Source organism: Muntiacus reevesi, chromosome 2, assembly GCF_963930625.1.
Source record: "Muntiacus reevesi chromosome 2, mMunRee1.1, whole genome shotgun sequence".
Taxonomy (NCBI): domain Eukaryota; kingdom Metazoa; phylum Chordata; class Mammalia; order Artiodactyla; family Cervidae; genus Muntiacus; species Muntiacus reevesi.
The window spans coordinates 97,931,389-97,956,189 of record NC_089250.1 but is presented as its reverse complement, the minus strand read 5'-3'; the positions used below and the strand labels follow the sequence as shown (position 1 = coordinate 97,956,189).

The 24,801-nt window shown below is 35.0% G+C and overlaps 1 protein-coding gene across 5 annotated transcripts in view; it reads left to right on the top strand.

Annotated features, from left to right (window-relative positions):
- RTKN2 (rhotekin 2) overlaps nt 1-23,324 on the top strand; it is a 171,133-nt gene extending 147,809 nt beyond the window's left edge. For all 5 annotated transcript variants that reach the window (XM_065922412.1, XM_065922409.1, XM_065922410.1 and 2 more), the window contains 3 exons: nt 12,817-12,982; nt 17,772-17,879; nt 19,130-23,324. In XM_065922412.1, the coding sequence (XP_065778484.1) occupies nt 12,817-12,982; nt 17,772-17,879; nt 19,130-19,638 (783 nt within the window). In that variant the 3' untranslated portion in view covers nt 19,639-23,324. The remainder of the gene's footprint in view (nt 1-12,816; nt 12,983-17,771; nt 17,880-19,129) is intronic.
- The last annotated feature ends 1,477 nt before the right edge of the window (nt 23,325-24,801 follow it).

The following is a 24,801-nucleotide window of genomic DNA, read 5'->3' as shown; positions in this document are numbered from 1 at the left end:
CAACAGTTATGCATCCTAACTTCTTCTAAACTATAAATTAGGTCTAGATACTTGATTAAATTCATTTTACACATTTTTATTAAAATATTTCAGGGATAATGTCAAATACTTTATAGAACATTATGTTCAGAGTCACATGATGTCAGGTTGTCTCACTATTGGCAATGAGAAGTTTAATGACTTGATTAAGGTGATGACTGCTAGCTCTCTTCAAAATAAAGGTTAACTTTTGTCTTTACAGTTAGCAAGTAGTCAGTTCAGTGATTAAGCCACAGTGTAAATATTTTTATTGTCCAACAATCTTTCACATGGCTTTAGTGAACTGATTGCACTTATCTAGATCAGTTATTACTTTGGAGATTGCATTTATTTTTCTCCCTACTGTGCTTCCTCTATATGTGTTAGCTGATGCTCTTTTGTAAAGAAGAGTGAATTATGTCACTCCTGAAAAGGCTAGATGCATGTTTAATGTTAATGACCAATTTTCAGAATAAGGAGTTGGTTTTACATGTTGACATTATATTGATATTGACAACATGTATTAGAGTAGAATTACCTCCCCCAGATGTAGCATATGAGTGTCATTTCTATTGTCCCATCCCACCTTCAGTATTATGATAAACTTATAAATTTCAGTCTATGCAGTCTACTCAGTGTTTTAAATTACTTGGTTTTTAAATATAAGGTAAGTAAGTGAAGTCGCTCAGTCATGTGTGACTCTTGGTGACACTATGGGCTGTAGCCCACCAGGCTCCTCCATCCGTGGGATTTTCCAGGCAAGAGTACTGGGGTGGGTTGCCATTTTCTTCTCCAGGGGATCTTCCTGACCCAGGGATCGAACCCTGGTCTCCCACATTGTAGGCAGATACTACTCTCTGAGCTGCAAGGGAAGTATAAGGTAAATGTTTTAATTATTTTGCTTACTTTGTAAATTTCTAAGGGAAGATATGCTATTAATGTGTTCTTAAGTAAATAGGATCATTGATAAAAGCCAAGTTGGTATTTTCTCATAGGTAGAACAGATAAGCACTACATAAAACTTTTAAGAATAGTATTTTTGTTTCACTTGTTAGTATTTCCAATACTGGGTCTCTAAGATCTTCCTTTTTATGCTTAATAATGTTAAATATTAAATACAAAGTAAAATTCCTTTCTTTTGATTGTCTTCTCTCAAGATTTAGAAAATAGTAATTTTGCTTAATGCTACTTTAAAAATTATGTGAAAGTATAAATTTTACAGTTGCTAAGGTATATAAATAATAGCTCTGCTATTTTGATCATAGGATCTTTTCTATGACTGTAATTCTTGTCCTTCTAAATGGCATTTCCTGTAAGGCTAAGTCAGTTCATTAATTTTCAGAGGGAGCCATCTGTGGAAATAGTCACATTAAGAAAAGAAAAGCCTAAAAGCTATTCCCCTTTTCTTTTCAGTCCAAATTTGAAAGGATGATTTACTTCAAAGTGATTGTTTAACTTCAAAAAACTTCCCTATGAATGTTGTTGAGCTAGACATCCCCAATAAAGGGTACTTAACTGGAGCCACTGAATCTCCTATACATTGTTGAAAGCATTTTATTAGCCAAAGTTTTTTCCATTGCCAGTGGGGTGGGGAGTGGAATGGAAAAGAAGTGTGAGTCTTTGAGATCAATAGTCTTTTTTTGATTTAAATACTATGCATGACTTCATTTTAATGAATAATAAAATCTGTACTAAACAAGTCAATAACACTAGCTGGTGTGATAGTCCTTTGTTAAATTGTCTTAAAAATGGCATTTAACCATTATATTTATCATGGACCCTAGCAAGTAAAATTATAATGAAGCATATGGGATTTTCTTCTGATTATGTTAGTCCTTTTAATGTATGAACCCTATCAACTATTTAGATTGTGCTTTATGAAATACAGCAAAAATAATTTTTTAAGCAACATTTTTCTTAGGAGTTTGCATCTGATTTCATTGACATAAATTGAAAATAATTATATCACACTAATACTAATCACACCCAATACTTATTTTAACTTACGGTTATGCTTTATTTCAAACATTCCTTGCCATATGTTTGTAGAAGGTATGCTCTCTTTGTCATTAGAGTATGTTTAAGTTCTAAGGCTTGTTTTTAGCCATCAACAATTTTGTCTTCATGCCTGATAGACTTTAGACCAGACATCTTTCAAAGAACTCATTTATCTTTACAACATGTTTCTGAGGAAGATGTAAGTGCAATATTATCTCTGTATTATAAGTAAGAAAGCAGGCAGTTCATTTTTGTAGTTGTATTTTATGGGTTTTTTTTTTTGGAAAAATTTCAAGACAATCTGTAGAAAGAATATTACCTCCACTGTAGGATTTTTTTGAAGCAAATTCTAGCAATCATATCATTTTACTTGTAAATATTACTATTGCCATACTTAAGAAAATCTGTAGTTGTACATAAAGATAATATGTTACCAAAAATCCAGACAATGTTCAAATTTCTGTCTTGTGATTTTTTCAACAGCTTTTTGAATCAGGATCCAAATAAGGCCCATATATTGCCGTCGACTGATTAGGTCTCCTAAATTTCTTAATCAGTTGGCATTCATTCCACTGTCACCCTGCTTTCTCTCTTACATATACACACACACAATTACACACAATTTGTTTGTTGAAGAAATTTGGTCATTTATCTTACACAGTTTTCATAGTCCAGAGTTTGCTGATTGCATCTTCAAGTTGTCTTTTTTCTTTCTGTTTCTGAAGCAGGTCTAGGTTTGTTCATTGGTTAGTTTTCATTCCAATCCCAAAGAAGGACAGTGCCAAAGAATGTTCAAACTACTGTGCAATTATGCTCATTTCACATGCTAGCAAGGTAATGCTCAAAGTCCTTCAACCTAGACTTCAACAGTATGTGAACCGAGAACCTGCAGATGTACAACTGGATTTAGAAAAGGCAGAGGAACCAGAGATCAAATTGCCAACATCCATTGGATCATGGAAAAAGCGAGAGAGTTCCAGAAAAACATCTACTTCTGCTTCATTGACTACACTGAAGCCTTTGTGCGATTCACAACAAACTGTGAAAAATTCTTCAAGAGATGGGAATACCAGACCATCTTACCTGCCTCCTGAGAAATCTTTATGCCGGTCAAGAAGCAACAGGTAGAACTGAACATGGAACAACAGACTGGTTAAATTTGGAAAGAAGTATATCAAGTATATCATCACCCTGCTTATTTAACTTCTGTGCAGAGTACATCATGTGAAATGCCAGGCTGGATGAACTGCAAACTGGAATCAAGATTGCCAGGAAAAATATCAACAACCTCAGATATGCAGATGATACCACCCTAATCACAGAAAGAGAAGAGGACTTAAAAAGTCTCTTGATGAGGGTGAGTGAAAGAGAAGAGTGAAAAAGCTGGCTTGAACCTCAGCATTCATAAAACTGAAATCATGGCCTCCAATCCCATCATATCATGGCAAATAGATGGGGAAAAAGTGGAAAGTGACAGATTTTATTTTCTTGGGCTTCAGAATCACTGTGGACAGTGACTGCAATCATGAAATTAAAAGATACTTGCTCCTTAGGAAAAAAGCTATGACAAACCTAGACAGCTTTTTATAACACAGAGACATCACTTTGACGACAAAGGTCTGTGTAGTTAAAGCGATGGTTTTTCTAGTAGTCATGTATGGATGTGGGAGTTGGACTATAAAGAAAGCTGAGCACTGAAGAATTGAGGCTTTTGAACTGTGGTGTTGGAGAAGACCGTTGAGAGTCACTTGGACAGCAAGGAGATCAAACCATTTCATCCTAAAGGAAATCAACCCTAAGTATTCATTAGAAGGATTGATGCTGAAGCTCCAATACTTTGGCCTTCTGATGTAAAGAGTAGACTCATTGGGAAAGACCCCGTTGCTGGGAAAGATTGAAGGCAGAAGGAGAAGGGGGTGACAGAGGATGAGGTGGTTGGATGACATCACCAACTCAATGAATATGAGTTTGAGCAAACTCTGGGAGATAATGAAGGACAAAGGAAGACCAGTGTGCTGCAGTCCGTGGGGTCACAAAGAATCAGATATGACTTAGTGACTAAACAACAAGAATGGTTGGTTGGTAAGAATATATGTGACTTTTTATCAAGAGATGTGTAGTACTGTCTGGGTCTTCCAGTCATGTTAATGTCTGTTGATGAACATTATATAAATTCTTTATTTCATCAGGGATTCCAAACTGGTGCTATTTTTAACATTCTTTCTTCATTTATTTGCTGGCATATCTCAACTTTATCAGCTATTAGGTTGAAGGACAATTCTTAAAGGAAAGCTGGGATAAAGGCTTGTATTTTCACATTTATATACTTTGTTGTTGTTCAGTTGGTGAGTCATGTCCGACTCTGCGTATACCCATGGACTGCAGGATACCAGGCTTCCCTATCCTTCACCATAACCCAGACCTTGCTCAAACTCATGTCCTTTGAGTTGGTGATGCCATCCAACCATTTCATCCTCTATCGTCCACTTCTCCCCCTGCCTTCAATCTTTCCCAGCATCAGGGTCTTTTCTAATGAGTAGACTGTATCAGGTGACTACTATTGGAGCTTCAGCATCAGTCCTTCCAATGAATATACAGGGTTGATTTCCTTTAGGGTTGACTGGGTTGATCTCGTTGCTGTCCAAGGGACTCTAAAGAGTCTTCTCCAACAGTTAATACACTAGTTACCAAAACTATGAGGTGGTTCCCCAGCATCCTTCAGAGGTGATCAATGAGTTAGTTTTTAAATATCATATGAATTTATGGATTTAAAGACTTTCCATGCATCAAACCATTTCTGTAGTGATTTTTCTTGATGTTCAGTTGCCCTCTAATTGTCTACTGGAAGTGTCTTCAAGTTTACTCTTGAGTTTTTTTTGATACAACCTTAGTAATCTTTGATTTCTAGTAGGAAAGATGTTTTAGGCTTATCCTATTTCTTGAGCCAGGCTGGAAATGAACCATTTCTCTAAAGAACTGATTCTATTTAGTAGGAAAGAGTATTTAAAAATCATAATCTGAGTATATAGTAGACATTTGAAAAGTCACATACTTAAAAGTAAGATAAACAAGTTGTGAATCTATTTCTGATATGGTATTTTTCTGTTACCACAGAAAGGAGAAGTTAAAGTACAGTTTTAACTCAAAATAATGAAAAACTTTCCTTTGACTTAAGAGTTAATTGTATTTTGTTACAAAATTGACTTCTCGAATTGTATTTTTATTATTTTAAAGCCTCTCAAATCAGCTAAAAGTTTTGGAATTAGCAAAAGCAAAACAAGAAACTGACCTTGGAAAGAACACTTATCTCAGAACGTGTTTCCTCATCTATAAAGACTGACTATGGATTATCTCTAGGATCTTAGTCTTTCAGTATCAAACTTTTATTTGCTATCTGAATGATTCTTTTGTTATTCATTTATTCATTAAATATTTTTCAATCAGTTAGTGAGTACGAGGCAATATTTTAGTTACTATAAATAATGGGGGCAAAAATACCCATGTTGCTCACCTTCATACCCTGCTGAGAGGAGATACTCACTGCATATATACATTGTTCGAGCCCATAGTGATAACAATCCTAAAATGCACCATGTATTTTCTAATTCCTTCCATGTTGGGAAGTGAAGTCCTGAACACTATTACTGATACTTTTTCCACAGTGAAAAACTGACTGCATGAACTTTCTGACATTATCAGAAACTTTTAAATCACTTTTTCTTTGATACGCACTTTCTTGGTTGAAAAAAGTTTCTCATTAGTTAAATTATTTTGGATGATAACACATTGAAGTTAATTCAGATGGCATTTTCTGTTTCATTTGTACCTTTAAAAATCCTCTCGTGTTATAAAGCTTTAATAGTACTTATGGCTATCAGAGTTAATGGAGTGCTCAGTATTTCTATGTTGTACTGTTTTCTTGTAGAAGGATATAAATGATCAAGTTGTCAGATTTCCTACATAGCTATTTTTGTTAGAAATGGCATATTGGTATTGTTAAAAATTCTGCCTACTCATCTATAAAACTCTCATTTAAAAATTAAATCCATTTTACCGTCTGTATATTAGGTTGGTGCAAATTTAATTGCGGTTTTGCACTGTTGAACTTTGTCATTTGATATCAGAATACATTCTTAAGTAAATGTGGTTAGGTTATACACCATTTTAATGTGCACTTCTTGCTTTATATCTTTTTATCAATGACATTAGTTGTTTATTTTATGTTTATTTTAGATTATAGAAATGGTGTTAAGCAAAAAGCAAATTCTAGTGATTTTTTTTTTATGGTCGAGTTCAAAGTGGATCAGAAAGCAGCACAGACAACTCACAACCTCAACAAAATGCATTTGGCCCAGGAACTGCTAACAAACATACAGTGTAGGGGTAGGTCAAGAAGTTTTGCAAAGGAGACGAGAGCTTTGAAGATGAGGAACACAGTGGCTGGCCATCTGAAATGACAACCACCAGTTGAGAGGATCATCGAAGCTGATCCTCTTCAACCCACGTGAGATGTTGCTGAAGAACTCAGTATCAGCCATTCTATGGTCATTTGGCATTTAAAGCAGATTGGAAAGGTGACAAGGCTTGGTAAGTGGGTGGTGCCTCATGAGGTGACCGCGAATCAAAAAAAAAAACCCCGTCATTTTAAAGTTTCAGCTTCTCTTATTCTGTGCAGCAACAATGAACCATGTCTCAACTGGATTATGACATGTGACAAAAAGTGGATTTTATGTGACAACTGGCAACAGCCGACTCAGTGATTGGACCAAGAAGAGGCTCCAAAGCACTTTCCAAAGCCAAACTTGGACCCCAGAAAGGATCATGGTCACTGGTGGTCCAGCACTGGTGGTGCTGCCGGTTTGATCCAGTACGGCTTTCTGAATACCAGTGAAACCATTACATCTGAGAAGTATGCTCAGCAAATCAATGAGATGGACCAAAAATTGCAATGCCTGCAGCTGGCACTGGTCAACAGAAAGGTCCCACTTCTTCTCCATGAAAGTGTCTGACCTCACGTCACACAACCAGTGCTTCAAGTTGAATGAATTGGGCTATGAAGTTTTGTCTCATCTGCCATATTCACCTGACCGCTTGGCAGCAAATTACCACTTCTTCAAGTATCTTGATAACTTTTTGCAGGGAAAACACTTCCACAACCAGTAGGAGGAACTCTTTCCAAGAGTTCATTGAATCGTAGAACATGAATTTTTACTCTGTAGGAATAAACAAACTTATTTCTCATTGGCAGAAATGTATTATTGTAATGGTTCCTATTTTGATTAATAGAGATGTGTTTAAGCCTAGTTATAATGATTTTCAGTTCACGGTCCAAAACCACAATTACTTCTGTACCAACCTAATACAAAAGATAGTCAAGAATTTGTATTAAAATCGATTTGAATGGAGGGAATCACAGTTTCAGCAACAATATGAAATAAGAATAGTTTGCATTTTATCGTTCAGGTTTGTTTTTAAATATTAACAGCAATAGAGGGTTGTCACCCCAGCCCTCCATATCTGCATCAGCTTTTATTTAGTTTGAAAGAAATATATCAAAGATTATTTTGAGAGTTAAGTCATTCTCTGCTAATGATAATAAGGTTTATATTTGAAAAGGTTGATTACATGTATTCGAAGGCTCCAAAGATGCCATTTAGGGCAGCATTATTGAATACTGTATAAGTAATTACTTACTGAAGTTAACTCATGAAGTTTATTCCAAGGCATAAGAGTGTAAAAAGATCCTATTATGATAAAATTACAATACTGGCCATAAATATTAACAATCCTCTGAAGATACTCACATTCCTACTTTTTAAAAAAATGACAGGATAGACTATCTCTAAGTTACCAATCCTTATGTTTTACTATACTTGAAAATTTCAAAGCTTTTTAACTACTTCATGGGGTTCTCAAAGCAAGAATACTGAAACGGTTTGCCATTCCCTTCTCCAGTGGACCATGTTTTAGCAGAACTCTCCACCATGACCCATCCATTTTGGGTGGCCCTACAGGGCATGGCTCATAGTTTCATTGAGTTAGACAAGGCTGTGGTCCATGTGATCAGTTTGATTAGTTTTCTGTGATTGTGGTTTTCATTCTGTCTGCCCTCTGATCCCATCACTTCATGGCAAATAGATGGAGAAACAGTGGAAACAATGGCAGACACTATTTTGGGGGGCTCCAAAAACACTGCAGATGGTAACTGCAGCCATGAAATTAAAAGATGCTTACTCCTTGGGAGAAAAGTTATGACCAACCTAGACAGCATATTAAAAAGCAGAGACATTACTTTGCCAACAAAGGTCTGTCTAGTCAAGGCTATGGTTTTTCCAGTGGTCACGTATGGATGTGAGAGTTGGGCTATAAGTTGCAGAAGATGCTTTTGAACTGTGGTGTTGGAGAAGACTCTTGTGAGTCCCTTGGACTGCAAGGAGATCCAACCAGTCCATCCTAAAGGAGATCATTGGGTGTTCATTGGAAGTACTGAGCTGAAGTTGATACTGTAATACTTTGGCCACCTGATGCGAAGAGCTGACTCGTTTGAAAAGACCCTGATGATGGGAAAGAGTGAAGGCGGGAGAAGAAGGGGACGACAGAGGATGAGATGGTTGGATGGCATCACTGACTCAGTGGACGTGAGTTTGAGTAAACTCTGGGAGTTGGTGATGAACAGGGAGGCCTGGTGTGCTGCAGTCCATGGGGTCGCAAAGAGTCGGACATGACTGAGCAACTGAACTGAATTGAACTGCCCTCTGATGGATAAGGATAAGAGGCTTATGGAAGCTTCCTGATGGGAGAGACTGACTGAGGGAGAAAGTCTTGTTCTCATGGGTGGGGCCATGCTCAGTGAATCTTTAATCCAATTTTCTGTTGTTAGGCAGGGCTGTGTTCCCTCCTAGTTGTTTAACCTGAGGCCGAACTATGGTGGAGGTAATGAAGGTAATGGTGACCCACTATTCAAAAGGTCCCAGGCACTCACTGCTGCACTCAGTGCCCCCGACCCTGCAGCTGGCCATTGTTGACCCACGCCTCCACCTGAGACTCCTGGACACTCACAGGCAAGTCTGGGTCAGTCTTTTGTGGGGTCACTGCTCCTTTCTCTTGGTCCTGATGCATACAAGGTTCTGTTTCTGCCCTCCAAGAGTCTGTTTCCTCAGTCCTGTGTTAAGTTCTGGCAGCTATATGGTGGGGTTAATGGTGACCTTCTCCAAGAGGGCTTATGCCATACGCAGGTCTGCTGTACCCAGAGCCCCTACCCCTGTGGCAGGCACTTTGCAGGAGACACTCAAAACACAGTTCTGGCTCAGTCTCTGTGGGGTCTATGTGTCCTGCTGCTCACAGAGTTTGTTTGAGCCCTCTGAGCATCTCTGGTGGATAAGGGGTTTGATTCTAAACACGATTTCGCCCCTCCTGTCGTCTTTCTGGGGCTTCTCCTTTGCCCTTGGACATGGGTCATCTTTTTTGGTGGAATCCAACATTCTCCAGTCGACAGTTGTTCAGCAAGGGGTTGTAGGTTTGGAGTTCTCACAGGAGAAGATGAGCACACGTCCTTCTACTCACCATTTACCAGTTCAGTTTTCATTCCAATCTCAAAGAAAGACAATGCCAAAAATGTTCAAACTACTGCACAATTGCACTCATCTCACACACTAGCAAAGTAATGATCAAAATTCTCCAAGCCAGGCTTCAATAGTACATGAACCATGAACTTCCAGATGTCCAGGCTGGATTTAGAAAAGGAAGAAGAACCAGAGATCAAATTGCCAACATCCATTGGATCATCAAAAAAGCGAAGGAGTTCCAGAAAAACATCTGCTTTATTGACTACGCCAAAGCCTTTGACTGTGTGGATCATAACAAACTGTGAAAAATTCTTCAAGAGATGGGAATACCAGACCACCTGACCTGCCTCTTGAGAAATCTGTATGCAGGTCAAGAAGCAACAGTTAGAACTGGACATGGAGCAACAGACTAGTCCCAAATTGGGAAAGGAGTACATCAAGGCTGTTTATTGTCACCATGCTTATTTAACTTCTGTGCAGAGTACATCATGTGAAATGCTGAGCTGGATGAAGCACAAGCTGGAATCAAGATTGCTGGGAGAAATATCATTAACCTCAGATACGCAGATAGTGCCACCCTTATGGCTGAAAGCAAAGAAGAACTAAAGAGCCTCTTGTTGAAAGTGAATGAGGAGAGTGAAAAAGTTGGCTTTAAACTCTACATTCAGAAAACTAGGATCATGACATCTGGTCCCATCACTTCATGGCAAATAGATGGGGAAACAACAGAAACAGTGAGAGACTTTATTTTCTTGGACTCCAAAATCACTGCAGATGGTGACTACAGCCATCAAATTAAAAGATGCTTGCTTCTTGGAAGAAAAGCTGTGACCAAACTAGACAGCATATTAAAAAGCAGAGACGTTACTTTGTCAACAAATGTCTGTCTAGTCAAAGCTATGGTTTTTCCAGTAGTCATGTATGAATATGAGAGTTGGACTGTAAGGAAAGCTGAGCACCAAGGAATTGATGCTTTTGAACTGTGGTGTTGGAAAAGACTCTTGAGAGTCCCCTGGGCTGCAAGGAGATCCAGTCAGTCAATCCTAGAGGAAATCAGTCCTGAATATTCATTGGAAAGACTGATGCTGAAGCTGAAACTGCAGTACTTGGGCCACCTGATGCGAATAAGTGACTCATTGGAAAAAACCCTGATGCTGGGAAAGATTGAAGGCAGGAAGTGAAGGGGACAATGGAGGATGATTGGTTGGATGGCATCATTGACTCGATGGGCATGAGTTTGAGTAAGCTCTGGGAGTTGGTGATACACACGGAAGCCTGGTATGCTGCAATCCATAGGGCTGCAAAGAGTCAGACTTGACTGAGCGACTGAACTGAACTACTTTATATGGCATACATTTTTTCTCGTGATTTTTAAATAGGAGTTCCTTCAGAAAAGAATTTATGTCGTCTGTATGGTGTCCGCCTGCTCATATTTACCTATTTGTCAGGGAATGGATAGCTTTTCTTTCAAACTCTTTGCTACTTCTAAAATGTCCACATAGGACATCATTAAATGTATATATCGGTTTTGGTGTGTGACTCTACACACAGATTCTCTTCATTCTATATTCAGTGTAAAGTGAATAATTTCTTCCCACTCTGAATCAGCCTTTGTAACTGCCAGCCAAGTATTCTGCATTCATAACAGTAGGCTTAACCATCCAGCTCTAGAACTGCTCTACTCAGTACAGTTGCCGCTAGCCATTTGTGGCTGTTAGGCACTTAAGATGTGGCCAGTCCACGTTGAGATATATTGTAACTATAAAATACAGACTGGAATTTTTTGAGACTTTAGTGTGAATAAAACAATGTAAAATATCTCAACATTTTTTGTCAATTACATGTTAAAATATTTTCAATATCTGGGTTGCAAAAATAAATTATTTTAAAATAATATATTAATTATTACATAATTATTTTCACTAGTTTCATTCTACCTTTTTTAAATTTGGTTACTGGGAAATCTTAAGTTACTTATGGAGTGCACAACATATTTCTAGTGAACAGCATTGTGCTAGAAAAATGTAAGTGTCAGTCATTATCCAGGCAGCCAGATCACTATCTTTGCTTAATAGGTCTATTTCAGACTTCTTTTCCATGGTTCCTTGGAAACTGCTTGTAGTTGCTAGCTTATCACGTGACATAGCAATGCATATATGTGACTTGGGAGTAGTCTCTTCTGCCCATAAACACAAGACGGATCACACAGTGTCATACCTACTAGCACTCAGAAAAAAAGGGACTTTCCTTTTTCCTAGATTGGGACTTCCCTGGTGGCACAGTGAATAAGAATCTGCCTGCCAAGGCAGGAAGCATGGATTCCATCCCTGATCTGGGAAGAATCCACATGCCGTGGAACAACCGAGCCCGTGCTCTAAAGCTCTAGAGCCACCTCTAGGCTGTTTGCCTAGAGCCTGTGCTCCCCAATGTGAGAAGCCACCTCAGTGAGAAGCCCATGCACCACAATGAAGAGTTAACAGCCACCCCCCCTGCCCTGCTTGCTGCAGCTAGAGAAAAACCACGTCCAGTACAAAGCCCAACACAGCCAAAAATAAATACTGAAAAAAATTTAAAGAAAAGGTTTAGACTGTCAGCATGTGTGAAGCTGTTGCCTTTGTTATAAAGTGGTGTGTTCATCATTTTAAAAAATAATTTTTTACCATTTTCAAATTTATATTACTTTATGGATCTTTAGCTATGAGCTTGGTAAATGAATGTTACATATGAAATAAATGTTAATGATGAAAGCCAAACTTTACTACGTTATGTAAATGTTATGATTTTACTGCTTTAACTGATGACACTGTATTCAGTTACAGTGAATATGAGAAACATACTTTACTTATTATTACTGTTGGAAATACAGTTAACTCATAGTTATAACATGCTTACTTGTTTTATTACAAATTTTAACATGTCTGTAAAAGACAGCAAACTCCTACTTAAACTGAGAAATCTACAGAGGTTATGTTTTAATCTCATGTAATTTAACATTGGTGCTACATGTAGTATACTTTGAGATATTACTCAGTATTTTTAATTTATTTTTTAAAAACTTTCTTGATTTGAACTTGAATATTGAAAATTCTCAAAATTACATATTTTAAATTTCAGCTGATCAGCAATAAGATTGTAATTGCATCTGGTATAAACATGGTAGCTATGCAATAAAACATTTATTTGATCATTATAGAAATACTCTCTTGTTGAACACCAATTTTGTCTTAATTTTTAGGAAACCAGAATTCGGGCAGTGTATAAGGATAAAACGAAAAGAATTCATAATTTCTCTGTCATCAACCCTGTTGCTGGACAGGCTGTAACTCATATATTTTCAGCTGACAATAGAGAAGATCTTCAGAAGTGGATGGAAGCCTTCTGGCAGCATTTCTTTGATCTTAGTAAGCTGACATTTGGATTCTGTAGTAGTATATTCTTGTAGCATGAAAGGATGTACATAGCAAACTAAATATTAAAATTACAAGTGTATAGTTTGTATTAAGAATTTGTATGCTCTTGAATAAAATGGTAGTGTATCATCAATGCATTGATGCTTTTTTCTGTCAATTTTTCCCCAGTGCATAACTGATAATACCTGTGAATTCCTAGTATCATTGCCTGTTACTTTTAAGTTCTGGTCCCTAAAACAAGTAAACCACATTTTCTCAAAATATTAGGTTGAATGGCTTAAGGCAATCTTTCCCATCAAAAAGATAATAAGTTATATGAGTAAAAAAAACTTCTCTAGGATAGTGATGATCATAAAATATTGAAATGTTCAGAAGGAGATTCATTTTTAGGTAGACTTCTGTTAACTCCTGATTCACTGTATCATCTTGGACATCATCCAAAGAGATTTTTTTTAAACAGCACATATAGTTTTTCAATTTCAATAATACAGTTCAATGACATGGATTATAAAAACAATGTGATAGTAACGTAACAGAGTTATAGTATGTAAAATATATGAGGTTCTAATATTCTCAAGGAAGAATTTTATCAACAAAAATATTGAAACTGTATATTGAAAATGTAGACTATTGATAATGGCTATTTCTAAGCAAACTAAGCCTACTGTTAGATTCAACCAGTACTTTATGTCTTTAGGATACTTTTCTATAGAATTGCAAAGTAAAACCATTTTTAAACAATAGGAACTTATTTCTGCAGCTCTTAGAGATAATCCTAGAGTTATTTTAGGATCTAGGATTAGATCCTAATCTTAGACATTTTAGACCTCTCTAAAATACTTAATATCTGCAGTCCTCAGATTGATTTTTATAAGCATACTCTGATCCATGGCTTGGCCAGTTATTACAGTGATGGTTGGGGAGGGGGCAGAAAAGGGAAATAAATTTATTGATTAGCTTCCAAATACCATATGGCTTCATTTATTTTTTATAATAACCCAGTGAAGTAGAAATTATTTCTCTCTGCTTTTAAGATGAGAAAATTAAAGCCTGAATAGGTTTCACGTTTATTGCAGGGAACCAGAGGACTCCCTCCAGGGCTTTCTTGGATTCTTCAGAACTTGTTTTCCTTAAAGTATTGTCTGTTGACCCTCAGTAGATGTTTAAATGGGTCTTCCCTGATGGCTCAGATGTAAAAGAATCTGTCTGCAATACAGGAAACCTGGGTTTGATCCCTGGGTTGAGAAAATCCCCTGGAGAAGGGAATGGCAACTCACTCCAACATTCTTTTTTTTTTTTTTCACTCCAACATTCTTGCCTGGAGAATTCCATAGACAGAGAGTGGTCTACAGTCCATGGGGTTGCAAAGAGTTGGACACGACTGAGCAACTAACACTAGTAGATGTTTAAATATTTGTTTCACGTTTACCTGCATGTGCTGTGTTTCTTTATTTTAAAATTTCAGCTGATCTTAGGTATGTAACTTAAAAGACAACAACTTCCTCTCATTTGCTGATTACAGCTAAAATTTTAACTGCTTTCCTAACTGCTCTTGATTTATAGAGTCTGTCTTATAGAAGACTGTGTTACTTTTAGAAATGACTCTGGCATTTTAAGGGCTTCCCCAGCGGCTCAGCATTAGAGAATCTGCCTTCAATGCAGGTGCTGCAGGAGACACGGGTTTGATCCCTGGATTGGGACAATCCCGTGGAGGAGGACATGGCTACCCACTCCAGTATTCTTGTGGGCTACAGCCCATAGGGTCAGAAAGAGTCAGACATGACCAAAGCAACTTAGTATGCACACACACACTAGCATTTTAAAATTTTTGTGTAGACAAAAACAAGAAAAAGAGGTGAAACTGTGAGAATAGTGTAGTCTAGATATCAACTTCTGTTAGATGATTTCATGTTTTCACTCCTCAAATTATGTAAAATAACTTATTATGCTAAAAGAGGGAGTTGGTGGGGTAAGAATCTCATGACATTTGAGAAGAAATGAATTGGGAGATTGATATCGACACTGTTGATACTACATATAAAACAGATAACTAACGAGAACCTATTGTATAGCACAAGGAATTCTACTCAGTTGCTCCTAGGAAGTTGTTCCTTCCTAAATGGGAAGGAAATAAAAAAAGAGGGAATATGTGTATACGTAGAGCTGATTCACTTTGCTGTACAGTAGAAACCAACACAACATTGTAAAGCAAATATACTCCAATAAGAATTAAAGAATCTCATGACATTTTGTACTGTCAAAGTAATTAAGTGATGATGACTAGGTTCTCAGGTCTGGCTACTTCTTTAGTATTTAATGCTTTGGATATAAAATCTGCCAGTCTAATTTTTTAAGTATAAATAGTATTACATTTGCTGTTTAGAATTCATTGTGTAAGATACGAAGATCAGAAGCAAAAAATGGAAGTGCATATATTATCCCAAAGAGTGACTTGTGCTTAGAATTTTTACTCTCCTAGTAGTAAGTGTAGCCTCTTGTAATCTTCAGTGAAATGTGATGTATGCAACAAAATAGAAGATAGATATCTAGGATAGAATAAAGTAAGAGTAATTTAATACTTAGAACATATTTCAATTACTTGACTTAGCTTGAGAGTGGAAAACCATGAGGGTGAGAAAACTGGAAATCATGAGAAAATACTAATGGAGCTTGGTGTGTTTAACCTGTGGAAGGACAGCTTGAGGAGTGGAGCCTGGGAGGCAGAGGGGAGTTAATAGCTAATTTTTAATATCTGAGCGCTAACATGTAAAAGACGAATGACACCTGTTTTAGGTGATCAAATAGGTTACTGCTTGGAATAGTGAGTGAAAGATTTTTTTCAAATATTTAATAAAATATTTACTAAGTTAAATAAGCAGCTTAACATAATAGATTATTTTGAATGGGAGCATTGTAATAGTATATGTGGTGGAAACATCTTCAATATACAGATTTTATGTGAGCAAAATGTACCCATTAAATATCTCATACTGGGCCTTTATTGTTAGCATACTCAGAATTACTACATAAACCTATGCTTGCTAATTTATTTACTGTTAAAGTGTTTAATTGTAATGTCTTGATCAGTGAACATGCCACATTTATATCTCTGACTTGTATAACACATGGGATAATGTGGCTTTATATTGCAGTTTTCAATATAGTTAGTATTCTGCTATCAGTTTAACAATGAAAAGCTTTCAACTATCAATATTGAAACAATGCTGTACTATGTTATTAGTCTAAGATTTGACAGAGAATTGTTTGCTGGTTTAAAGTGTTTCATTACTTTCCCATTAGATAAGGCCATTTTTTTCCTGCCCCCAAAAAGAAAAGGCTGGCACTTCTATATTTATCTAAAAAAGGAAGTAGAAAGGAGGAATAAATTATCAAATCTCGGATCCTACTAGATTTAAATTCTACAGAGCAACCTTTGAAGGTTTAAACTCAAGATTTTATTCCCTTTATATATTGCTATATGAGATATTTTGAAATTTTTTACCATATTCTATACTTAGCATTATAGCAAAATGTACTGAAAGGGTTTTTTTTTAATTATTTCTTAACTGTTTAAAGTGATGGATTTAAAGAATATATATATATATATATTAATCATAACAACATGACATAAATTAGACATAAAGTAACAAAAATAAATACTTTGAGTAAACATGAAGTATCTTTAATTTTTAAGCCATGGGAAAATAAGTTGGATGTTGAATGTAGAGGTTGAGAATATAATAAAAAGAAATACATATCATAAATCAGTATAAAAAGGCATGTGTATATTACATTTACTTTTCTGCTAATGTAAGTTAGCATGTAAGAATGGTAAACCTCAGCATACAAGTCCACAATAAAGATAGAAATGCTAAATATTTTTTTATATCCACTCAGGAGAAATAAGTCTGAGAATTTAGTTTTGAGATGAACATAGTAAAACATAATTACAAGAAAAATTAATATGGTCCATACTTTTCAATTTTAATAATTAAAACAACTTATTCAAGAGTATTTTTATTATTGAATATTATTTTGAATGCCTAATGTCTTTATTTAAAGTGTCCTTCCTAAAATAAATTCAGTTCAGTTCAGTCGTGTCCAACTCTGCGACCCCATGGACTGCAGCACGCCAGGCTTCCCTGTCCATCACCAACTCCCGGAGCCTACTCAAACTCAAGTCCATCACTTCCAGTTAGAATTTTGAGTAATCTGTGTTTATAGTAACAGGTTTTTATGTACCTGAAATAAAATGAAAATGTAGCATTTTTCTAGTTTTCCTGATTTTTAGGAGGGCATAATTATCATCTTAAAAGAATTTTTTGTAAGCAATTCTTATTTCTTAATTAAAATTTTCAAAATTAAAATCATTTTCTGAGAAATACTGCTTATATATTTTTTTGCTTCCTTCCAGGTAACTATATTTCAGTTAATCTTTACTTTTCAACTGTTTTGAATGTTTTTATATAATATTTAAAATAAGAGAACGTACACAAACTTTTACCATAAACATTTTAGTTATTGACTGTTTAGAGAAGTAATATAGTATTTAGTAGCCTACAGAGCTTAGCTTAATATCTGTTCATAGAGATTTATATTTAAAATAGGGTACATTTGTGCCTAAACTTAGAAATAATGGGTAGTGCAGGTTTTTATAGCTTTTTTAAGATAATACTTCGTGAATTCACTTATTTTTTCAAAGCAAAAAACATGTTGATAATCTGTTAAAAATTATATATTTCACATTTGTTTTAAACTAGCCTACCTTTTTCTTCCTTAGGCCAATGGAAGCATTGTTGTGAAGAACTTATGAAAATTGAGATTATGTCACCACGGAAACCACCTTTGTTCTTGACAAAAGAGGCAACCTCAGTCTACCATGATATGAGTAAGTGGGGTTTGTCTTTTCTAAGCTTCAGGGTAACAAAAACGACATTGTCCTTATACAAGCAGCTTATTCTATTGACATTAAAATGCTAAAATTTTCAAGCCACAGTCAAAAATGAATGAAAAAAGACTATGATTATAGACTAAGAAACTCATGTTTAAAAGATGAATTAATGCAAAATTAATGAATACACAGTTTTCATAGTTTGAATGCTTAAGATCAAACAAAAATGTTAAGACTTCAAAATGAATAAGGGTACACTGAAAATAAATATTAGCTGAGTAGCTGATGAAAATTGTGAAGATATAAACCTTGACATTTTAAAATGTAATTATGTTCAGTAATTTTTTCCATATTTTATTAAATTTGTTTTAAAGTAGTGTTGATAAATGAATATTAATAAATGGAAGCTTTCCTCTCAGGCAAAAAAATTGGTTAAGTTTAGTACTTTGGAAAATTTTAGATTTCTAGACTCATAAATATTCCATTTTCCCCACACTTTGAAGTATATTTATTTATCTTTGTGTGATTGCCTCAGTGAGCATGCCTCAGTGAGCAGTGTTGTGAACAAGCACAAATCAGTGCTAAATTTTAGTGTATTTTACCACCAACGTTCCTGCACTTACATATATTCTTTAAATGTTGGATTTAAAATGAAACATTTGAGCTTACACATTTGAAAATATCATGTAATTGACATAAATGTCTCCCATTTTTCCCCAAGGAAAATTACCAAAGTGGTATTAAAGATTCACTCTGTTTCCATGGGGGTTTTGTTTTGGATTTTTTCCCTATTACAAAGACTTTAGTGGTCTACAGGAAAGAATACTAATCCAGTTACATTTTCCCAGTTTATGTATCAGGGGTTTATAAAAGGGAATCCACTCTTACCTATAAGTCAGAATAGATTTTAAACCCCACGAAAGTTATTTGATAAATAATCTGCAGAATTCAAAAAAATTCTGATGAAGCTCTACTCCTTTGAAAACTGGATTTTCCACGTATATTTAGGAATATACGTATGCATGTGTATGTATGTGTGTGTGTGCATGCGTGCAGTACATGATCTTCTTATTTTTTGGTTCCATTAGTATGGTTATTTTTACAAGTAAACATATTAAAAAAAACACACTCATTTTGATCTGGTTTGGATAACTATTATATAGATAACATAATGTAGTAACTTACTTGGGTAAAGGGTGTACTGCTTCAGAATTTGTTCCATGTATTTTTTCTTATAATTATTACAGGCATTGATTCACCTATGAAACTTGAAAGTTTAACTGGTATAATACAAAAAAAAATTGGCCAGCATGAAGAAGCCTCACCTCCTTCTTGGGCCACACTCTTTGATGGTAATCACCAAGTTGTAATCAAGAAAAAGGTATTATCTCCTGTAAGCAAGCAGTTATATGAAGAGAAAGGGAAAAAGAGACGAGCTCCCCTTCCTCCTTCTGATAAAGCTCCATTCAACTTAAAAACACAGAGCAACAAAAATCAATTGGTTCAGGGCAACTGGGAAAAAACAAGTGTATCTCAGACCTTGCCTTTGGATACCAAACTGTCAACCCCAATGCATCACTTACAGAAACCAGTGGCTGCTCCTCGAAAACTTCTTCCTGCCAGGAAAAGTAGTTTAACTGGTGGTGAACACACAGACACTAAAACCAACATTGAAGCCAAGCCAGTACCAGCTCCAAGGCAGAAATCTATCAAAGACATTTTGGACCCTAGATCATGGTGGCGGACACAAGTATAGAAAACCCTTAATGTATAAAACATTTAAAAAATCTATAACTGTGAAGCTTAATTCAGAAGCCCTGTAGATATAGTAATATGTAATTATGTAGTAAATATGATAGTGATTTATATCAATAATTAGTAGGTATAAAATATTTTATAATGAAGAAATGGATTTCTCTTTTGTGATTTTCAGAATTGAAGTTATTTCTCTAGCAGAGCATAAAAGGCAGTTTCTAGACAATATCTCAATTGTTGGAAGGGTTAATTTATTCCTAAATTAGTACTAGGCGGTGAACAAGCACTAGGCAGAAGAAAGCATTAACATTTCTTTGGGGAGAGATTGTCTAGTAATTTAAAATGTGTTAAATAAGAGCCATATTCTCATTGTGAGAATTTTAATACTAATGGAATGTTTCAAAAGTTTTATTCAAACCACAAATTATAGAATCCACCCAAGAAGATTTCTTCTTAGCATTCTGGAATTCTCATCTAATAGTCCACTGGCTCTCATCTATTGTTTTATTCACTAGTTAACTCACTGACCTTTCAAATTCCTGGGATAAATTTTGGAATATTAAATTCTTCATCTTTAAAGGGAATATGTAATGTGTTATTCAAAGTTGTTTCCTTGATGATCCCTGAAATCCTGTTGACATTACCTTTCATATGTAAAGCAAAATATTTTTAAGCTTAGGTAACAGGTAGATGAAGTGTTCTTCACTTTCACTTTTCTATGCGTGGTATTCATTTCCATTGTGACGTTGGCATTTGGAGAAATGGGTAGCTGTTAACACCTTAAAATTCATTTAGTACTTATTTAAAAAGCAGATGACCTATTAAGAATATCAGAAAATTTGGCCATGATAATTTCAGAATTAATCCTTCTAAAAATATTATTTAGATTTCCTTTTTCTAGTAGGGGTTCGTGTCTGCTATTGATATTTGCCATTAAAGTCATATTATTACAATAATGACATTGGAATCATTTCCATAGGAGGTAATTTCCATAGCAACTAATCATAGTGACACAAACAGAATTATGAAATCAAGTGAGGAATAAATAGCAAAAGAATGAGTACCTTAAAGGAACAAAAAAAAAACCCTTTTTCTTAATAATTATGCTTCTTATAAATAAGAGCTGGACAGTTTTAAAAATCAGAATTTCCAAATAAAACAGTTTCCATGAGCTATCAGCAGCAGCACTAAAAATCTCAAATATCATTGTAAGAAATGAAAATATAAGAATTAAATTACTGCCCTGTATATAATCTCTAGAGATTTTTTAAAGCTCATAAGAACTCTATCTGAATCAGAATTACATTATTACAAAGTAAAATGAATACTTCACAAAAAATAACATTAATTTAAATGGGTCCTTTCATTATTTTTAGATAGCGGAGTCTTTTTTCATTTATGTAGAATAATGTAACTGCCAGGTTACTTTTGTGTTTGCCCAGGACTCCTAGTAAGAATTAGGACTCAAGGGAGTAATGATACAAAAGGTCTCTTGTGACTGGAGACACCAGGACAGACATAGCATTTGATGAGAAGGAAATCCTATATGCTTGCCTGATAAAATTTAGAGACAATGAAAACCTAAAAAGGTATGATTAATTTGTTTTTTCTAACTAGAAGGCTCTCATAAATCTCAGTTGTGATTGCCAATTCAGTAAATGACGTATTAAAAATGTGAAGGATATTATTGTTTGAATTTTTATTTTTAAACCTCACTGCTGTTTTTGACAGCATTTATGACTCTTGTTGCCACTAAATTACTGAGCTAGAAGATGTGCAGCAAAAATTGTTTCTGAAACTGACATCTACACATTTTTTTTTTTAGTTAAAGCCTTCCTTAGAATAAACCAGTGTTAAAACTTCCAAATTATATTCTTGTTGTTTCTGCTTATGCATGTTATTATCAAGAAGGATTCAAATGGTCCAGGAACCAGAATTTGTTCTTAGAGAAATTACCTGACATTGTGCCCTCAGTGGGCACTTTGAAATAAGGCTGAAGCCTTTCTTCCTAGAACCATTTAGATGAAGCTTGACCAAGGGCCATCTCCCCCCAAAATTATTCAGACTGTTTCTGGGGTCCCATCTTGCTGTATATTATAAAGCCTTTAAAATCAGGCTGAAGTCTTCAGCTGTACTTCTGCTGAGCTGCTACTCATTAAGTGTTAGTTCTTCCCACTCTCCATCCCAGCAAAAGGTATAATACCAAGTTAGGGCTCCTTTCCTCCCTCTCTTCCTCCCTCCTTTTATTTCTTCCACAGTTAATATCTAAAAATACCAAGTTAAGCACTTTTTCAAGGAGTTTGTCAAAAGAACTACTTGTTTTCTCATTTTCCTAAGCCGGAAGTTTATGACAGAGAAAAATATGCCACATAATAAAAGACATTTCAGCTTTTTTATGAGCTGACTTTTCACATTCCTTGTTTGTCCTTTTAATTTTCCTCTTGATAATATGAAGACAAACTTGAAGCAAAGAGTTAGCTGTCAGATTTTAATAATGTTATAATTGGAGAGTCATAAATAGAATAGGTATTTTATGATATTATAATGCAGATGATCTGATAATATCTTTAAAAATTACATTTACATTTCAAGCCCTGAGATATAAATTACTTAAAACAGCATTACAGTAGTATTTTAATTGCTACAAATTAGTGAGCTTTTTATTAAAAATCTTGCAAGGACAAAGAAGGCATTTTGTTAATATAAATGCATACCTCCTAAGGTAAACAGTCTTTCAAAATATCAGGCATGCCAACTCTTGATTAGTTTTGTTAAATCCTAACTGTCTGCCGTGCCCCCTGACTTCTTTTAAATGGACATGCATGTTTGTGGAAAACTAAATCCATTTATTATAAATGCCTTATCTTACCCTTTAGGTCCTACTAAATATATTTTACCTGGTACTGTTTATTAAAATGGAAGCTGCCTTGATTTAGAGACAATTCATGGAAGGTAGGTTAAGCAGTCAAATATTTCTTTAGGCTTATGTTCAGTACCTCAGCCACCTACTGAGAAGTTAATTAATTCAGTCCAACATGAAATTATAGGGCAGATCGGTGCAATTTATGGTAAATGCCATTTGAATGCAGTCGCCTGTGTTACCCTGAACAAGGAACAACCGTACTAAATAGAGATAGAATGCTTGCACCATGAACGAGAGAAGTGGTTTGGCAGGAAAAATATCTATCCCTATGGTTAGAATTTGTCAAAACTCACTGTCTTTTTAAAGAGTGAATCATCACACAGTATTTAAACTTCGGTGACCTTTTATATTCTCATAGTTCTCTTCAGTGTTCTATTAGTCTTAAACTTATAATGTAAGTAGAGTTGACTTTTTGCATTTACATTTCAAAGACACTCTTTTTAAGTGCTTATACATTTATGTGTAACTGCATTGTTGCTAGTAATAGTTATAATGAAAATGGTCTATTCTGTATCATGCTTATTCTTGGTTAATACTAGGAATGTATTACCTTTGAATTTTTAAAGACAAGATTTCATTTGAAAATATTGTAGAATGTTATTTTCTGTGGCATATTTGTATAATTGGCATTGTTTATAATTTTTACCTTTTTAATGTGGGTCAGGATTCTGGATTAAAAAGTATTATGCTTATATATATACTTAACTATTAGAAATGGATAAACCAAGGTCATGTGATTAAAACTTTACTTTTTTTTATTTTTATTTTTTTAACTTCTTTACTTTAAAAGAGTGATTCATGAAAACATTTTCTGGATTTTTTCCTTTAGGTATGTCCTCTAGGCTAAACTGATAGAAGTAAACAGTGTTGTGAAATCAGGGTAAACAGAGAAAAGACATACCCAACAGCTGGTGCTAAGAAATGTACTCAAATGAACAAAGTACCTTAATGTTCAAATAACATAACTTTAACTATTAAAGCAATATTAACCAACACTTTTATTTATCTCAAGATAGGAAAAATACCAATCTTGGTGTGTTTGATAGGCAAAATCATCTCATATCTTGCTAAACTTGTGTTTTAAATGGCAGCAATTTGCTTTGAGAGATGTGGTAATCTCTTAATGTTAACTACTAAAGGAGAGAAATATGGAAAAGATATAGATACATAATTATGCTTTGTCATAAATGTGTTTCAAGATAGCCAAATAGATAATTTTGTTGAAAATGGATACTTTCCTGAGTGTTGTATCAAGATATATTTTATTTTTGTTTACTCAAAAGAAAACAAAATTTGGTTTTGTGAATGGATGTATTTTTGTTGAATTTAGCCAGTTTAGAAACATGTTTTCAGCTTAATTAGTTGGGGTGATTTTAATTTTACAGGGGAGATAAAGTATTAAGTTATCAATCTATTAATCTTAAGTATTAAAACATGTATTTTCTATTTATTACATGTATAAATAGAAATATATATATCTACATACACACACACACACGTATGTATCTGTACTCTGTCAAGTCTTCACTCCAGATATTCCCTGTTCTTTTGCAATGTGCTGCCGTGCTAGCAGAGTGCGAGTCCGAGCCTTTCCCACCGCTTACAGGCAGCAGCGTGGCCCAGCTCCAGCTGCCCCTAGGTGCTCTCCTCTTGTGGTCCTTGTCTTTTGGACATTGCCTCAGCAATCTGTGCTGTTCTGTCTTTACCTGGAATATCTTTCCTCTCCTCTTCTTCACACATTCTCCTCTCAACCCACAGTCAGCAGATTTTATTCATTTTTCAAAGTAGTAGCACCACTAAATTCACGATGACTTTGTGCCCTCCTCAGGCTCTCCCTCTAGTGGATTTACACTCCTTCCTTTATGCTCTATGTATACCTCCATTTATAGCCTAAGTCCTTGTTTGTATTCTTGTGTTCTCCTACATATTAATGTTATGTGCTTCTGCATAACAAATTATCAACTTAAAATCCTTTTCATTATCTAGCGTTTCTTTATTTTTTCTCTTTTTATATTTTAAATTATGAAAGTATGGTAATACCTTTATAGGAGACTTGGAAAATACAGAACAGAGTTACATGTAGTTCCACTATATCTTATAATTATTTTTTTAAGTAGATAAATTAAAATTTTAGTTGGCGTTTCAATATCAAATCCTTAAAAATAAATAGAATGAATATACAGAAAAGTAGGATATAGTAGATCTGAAAATCATCATGAACCAATTCAACATTGTTAAGCT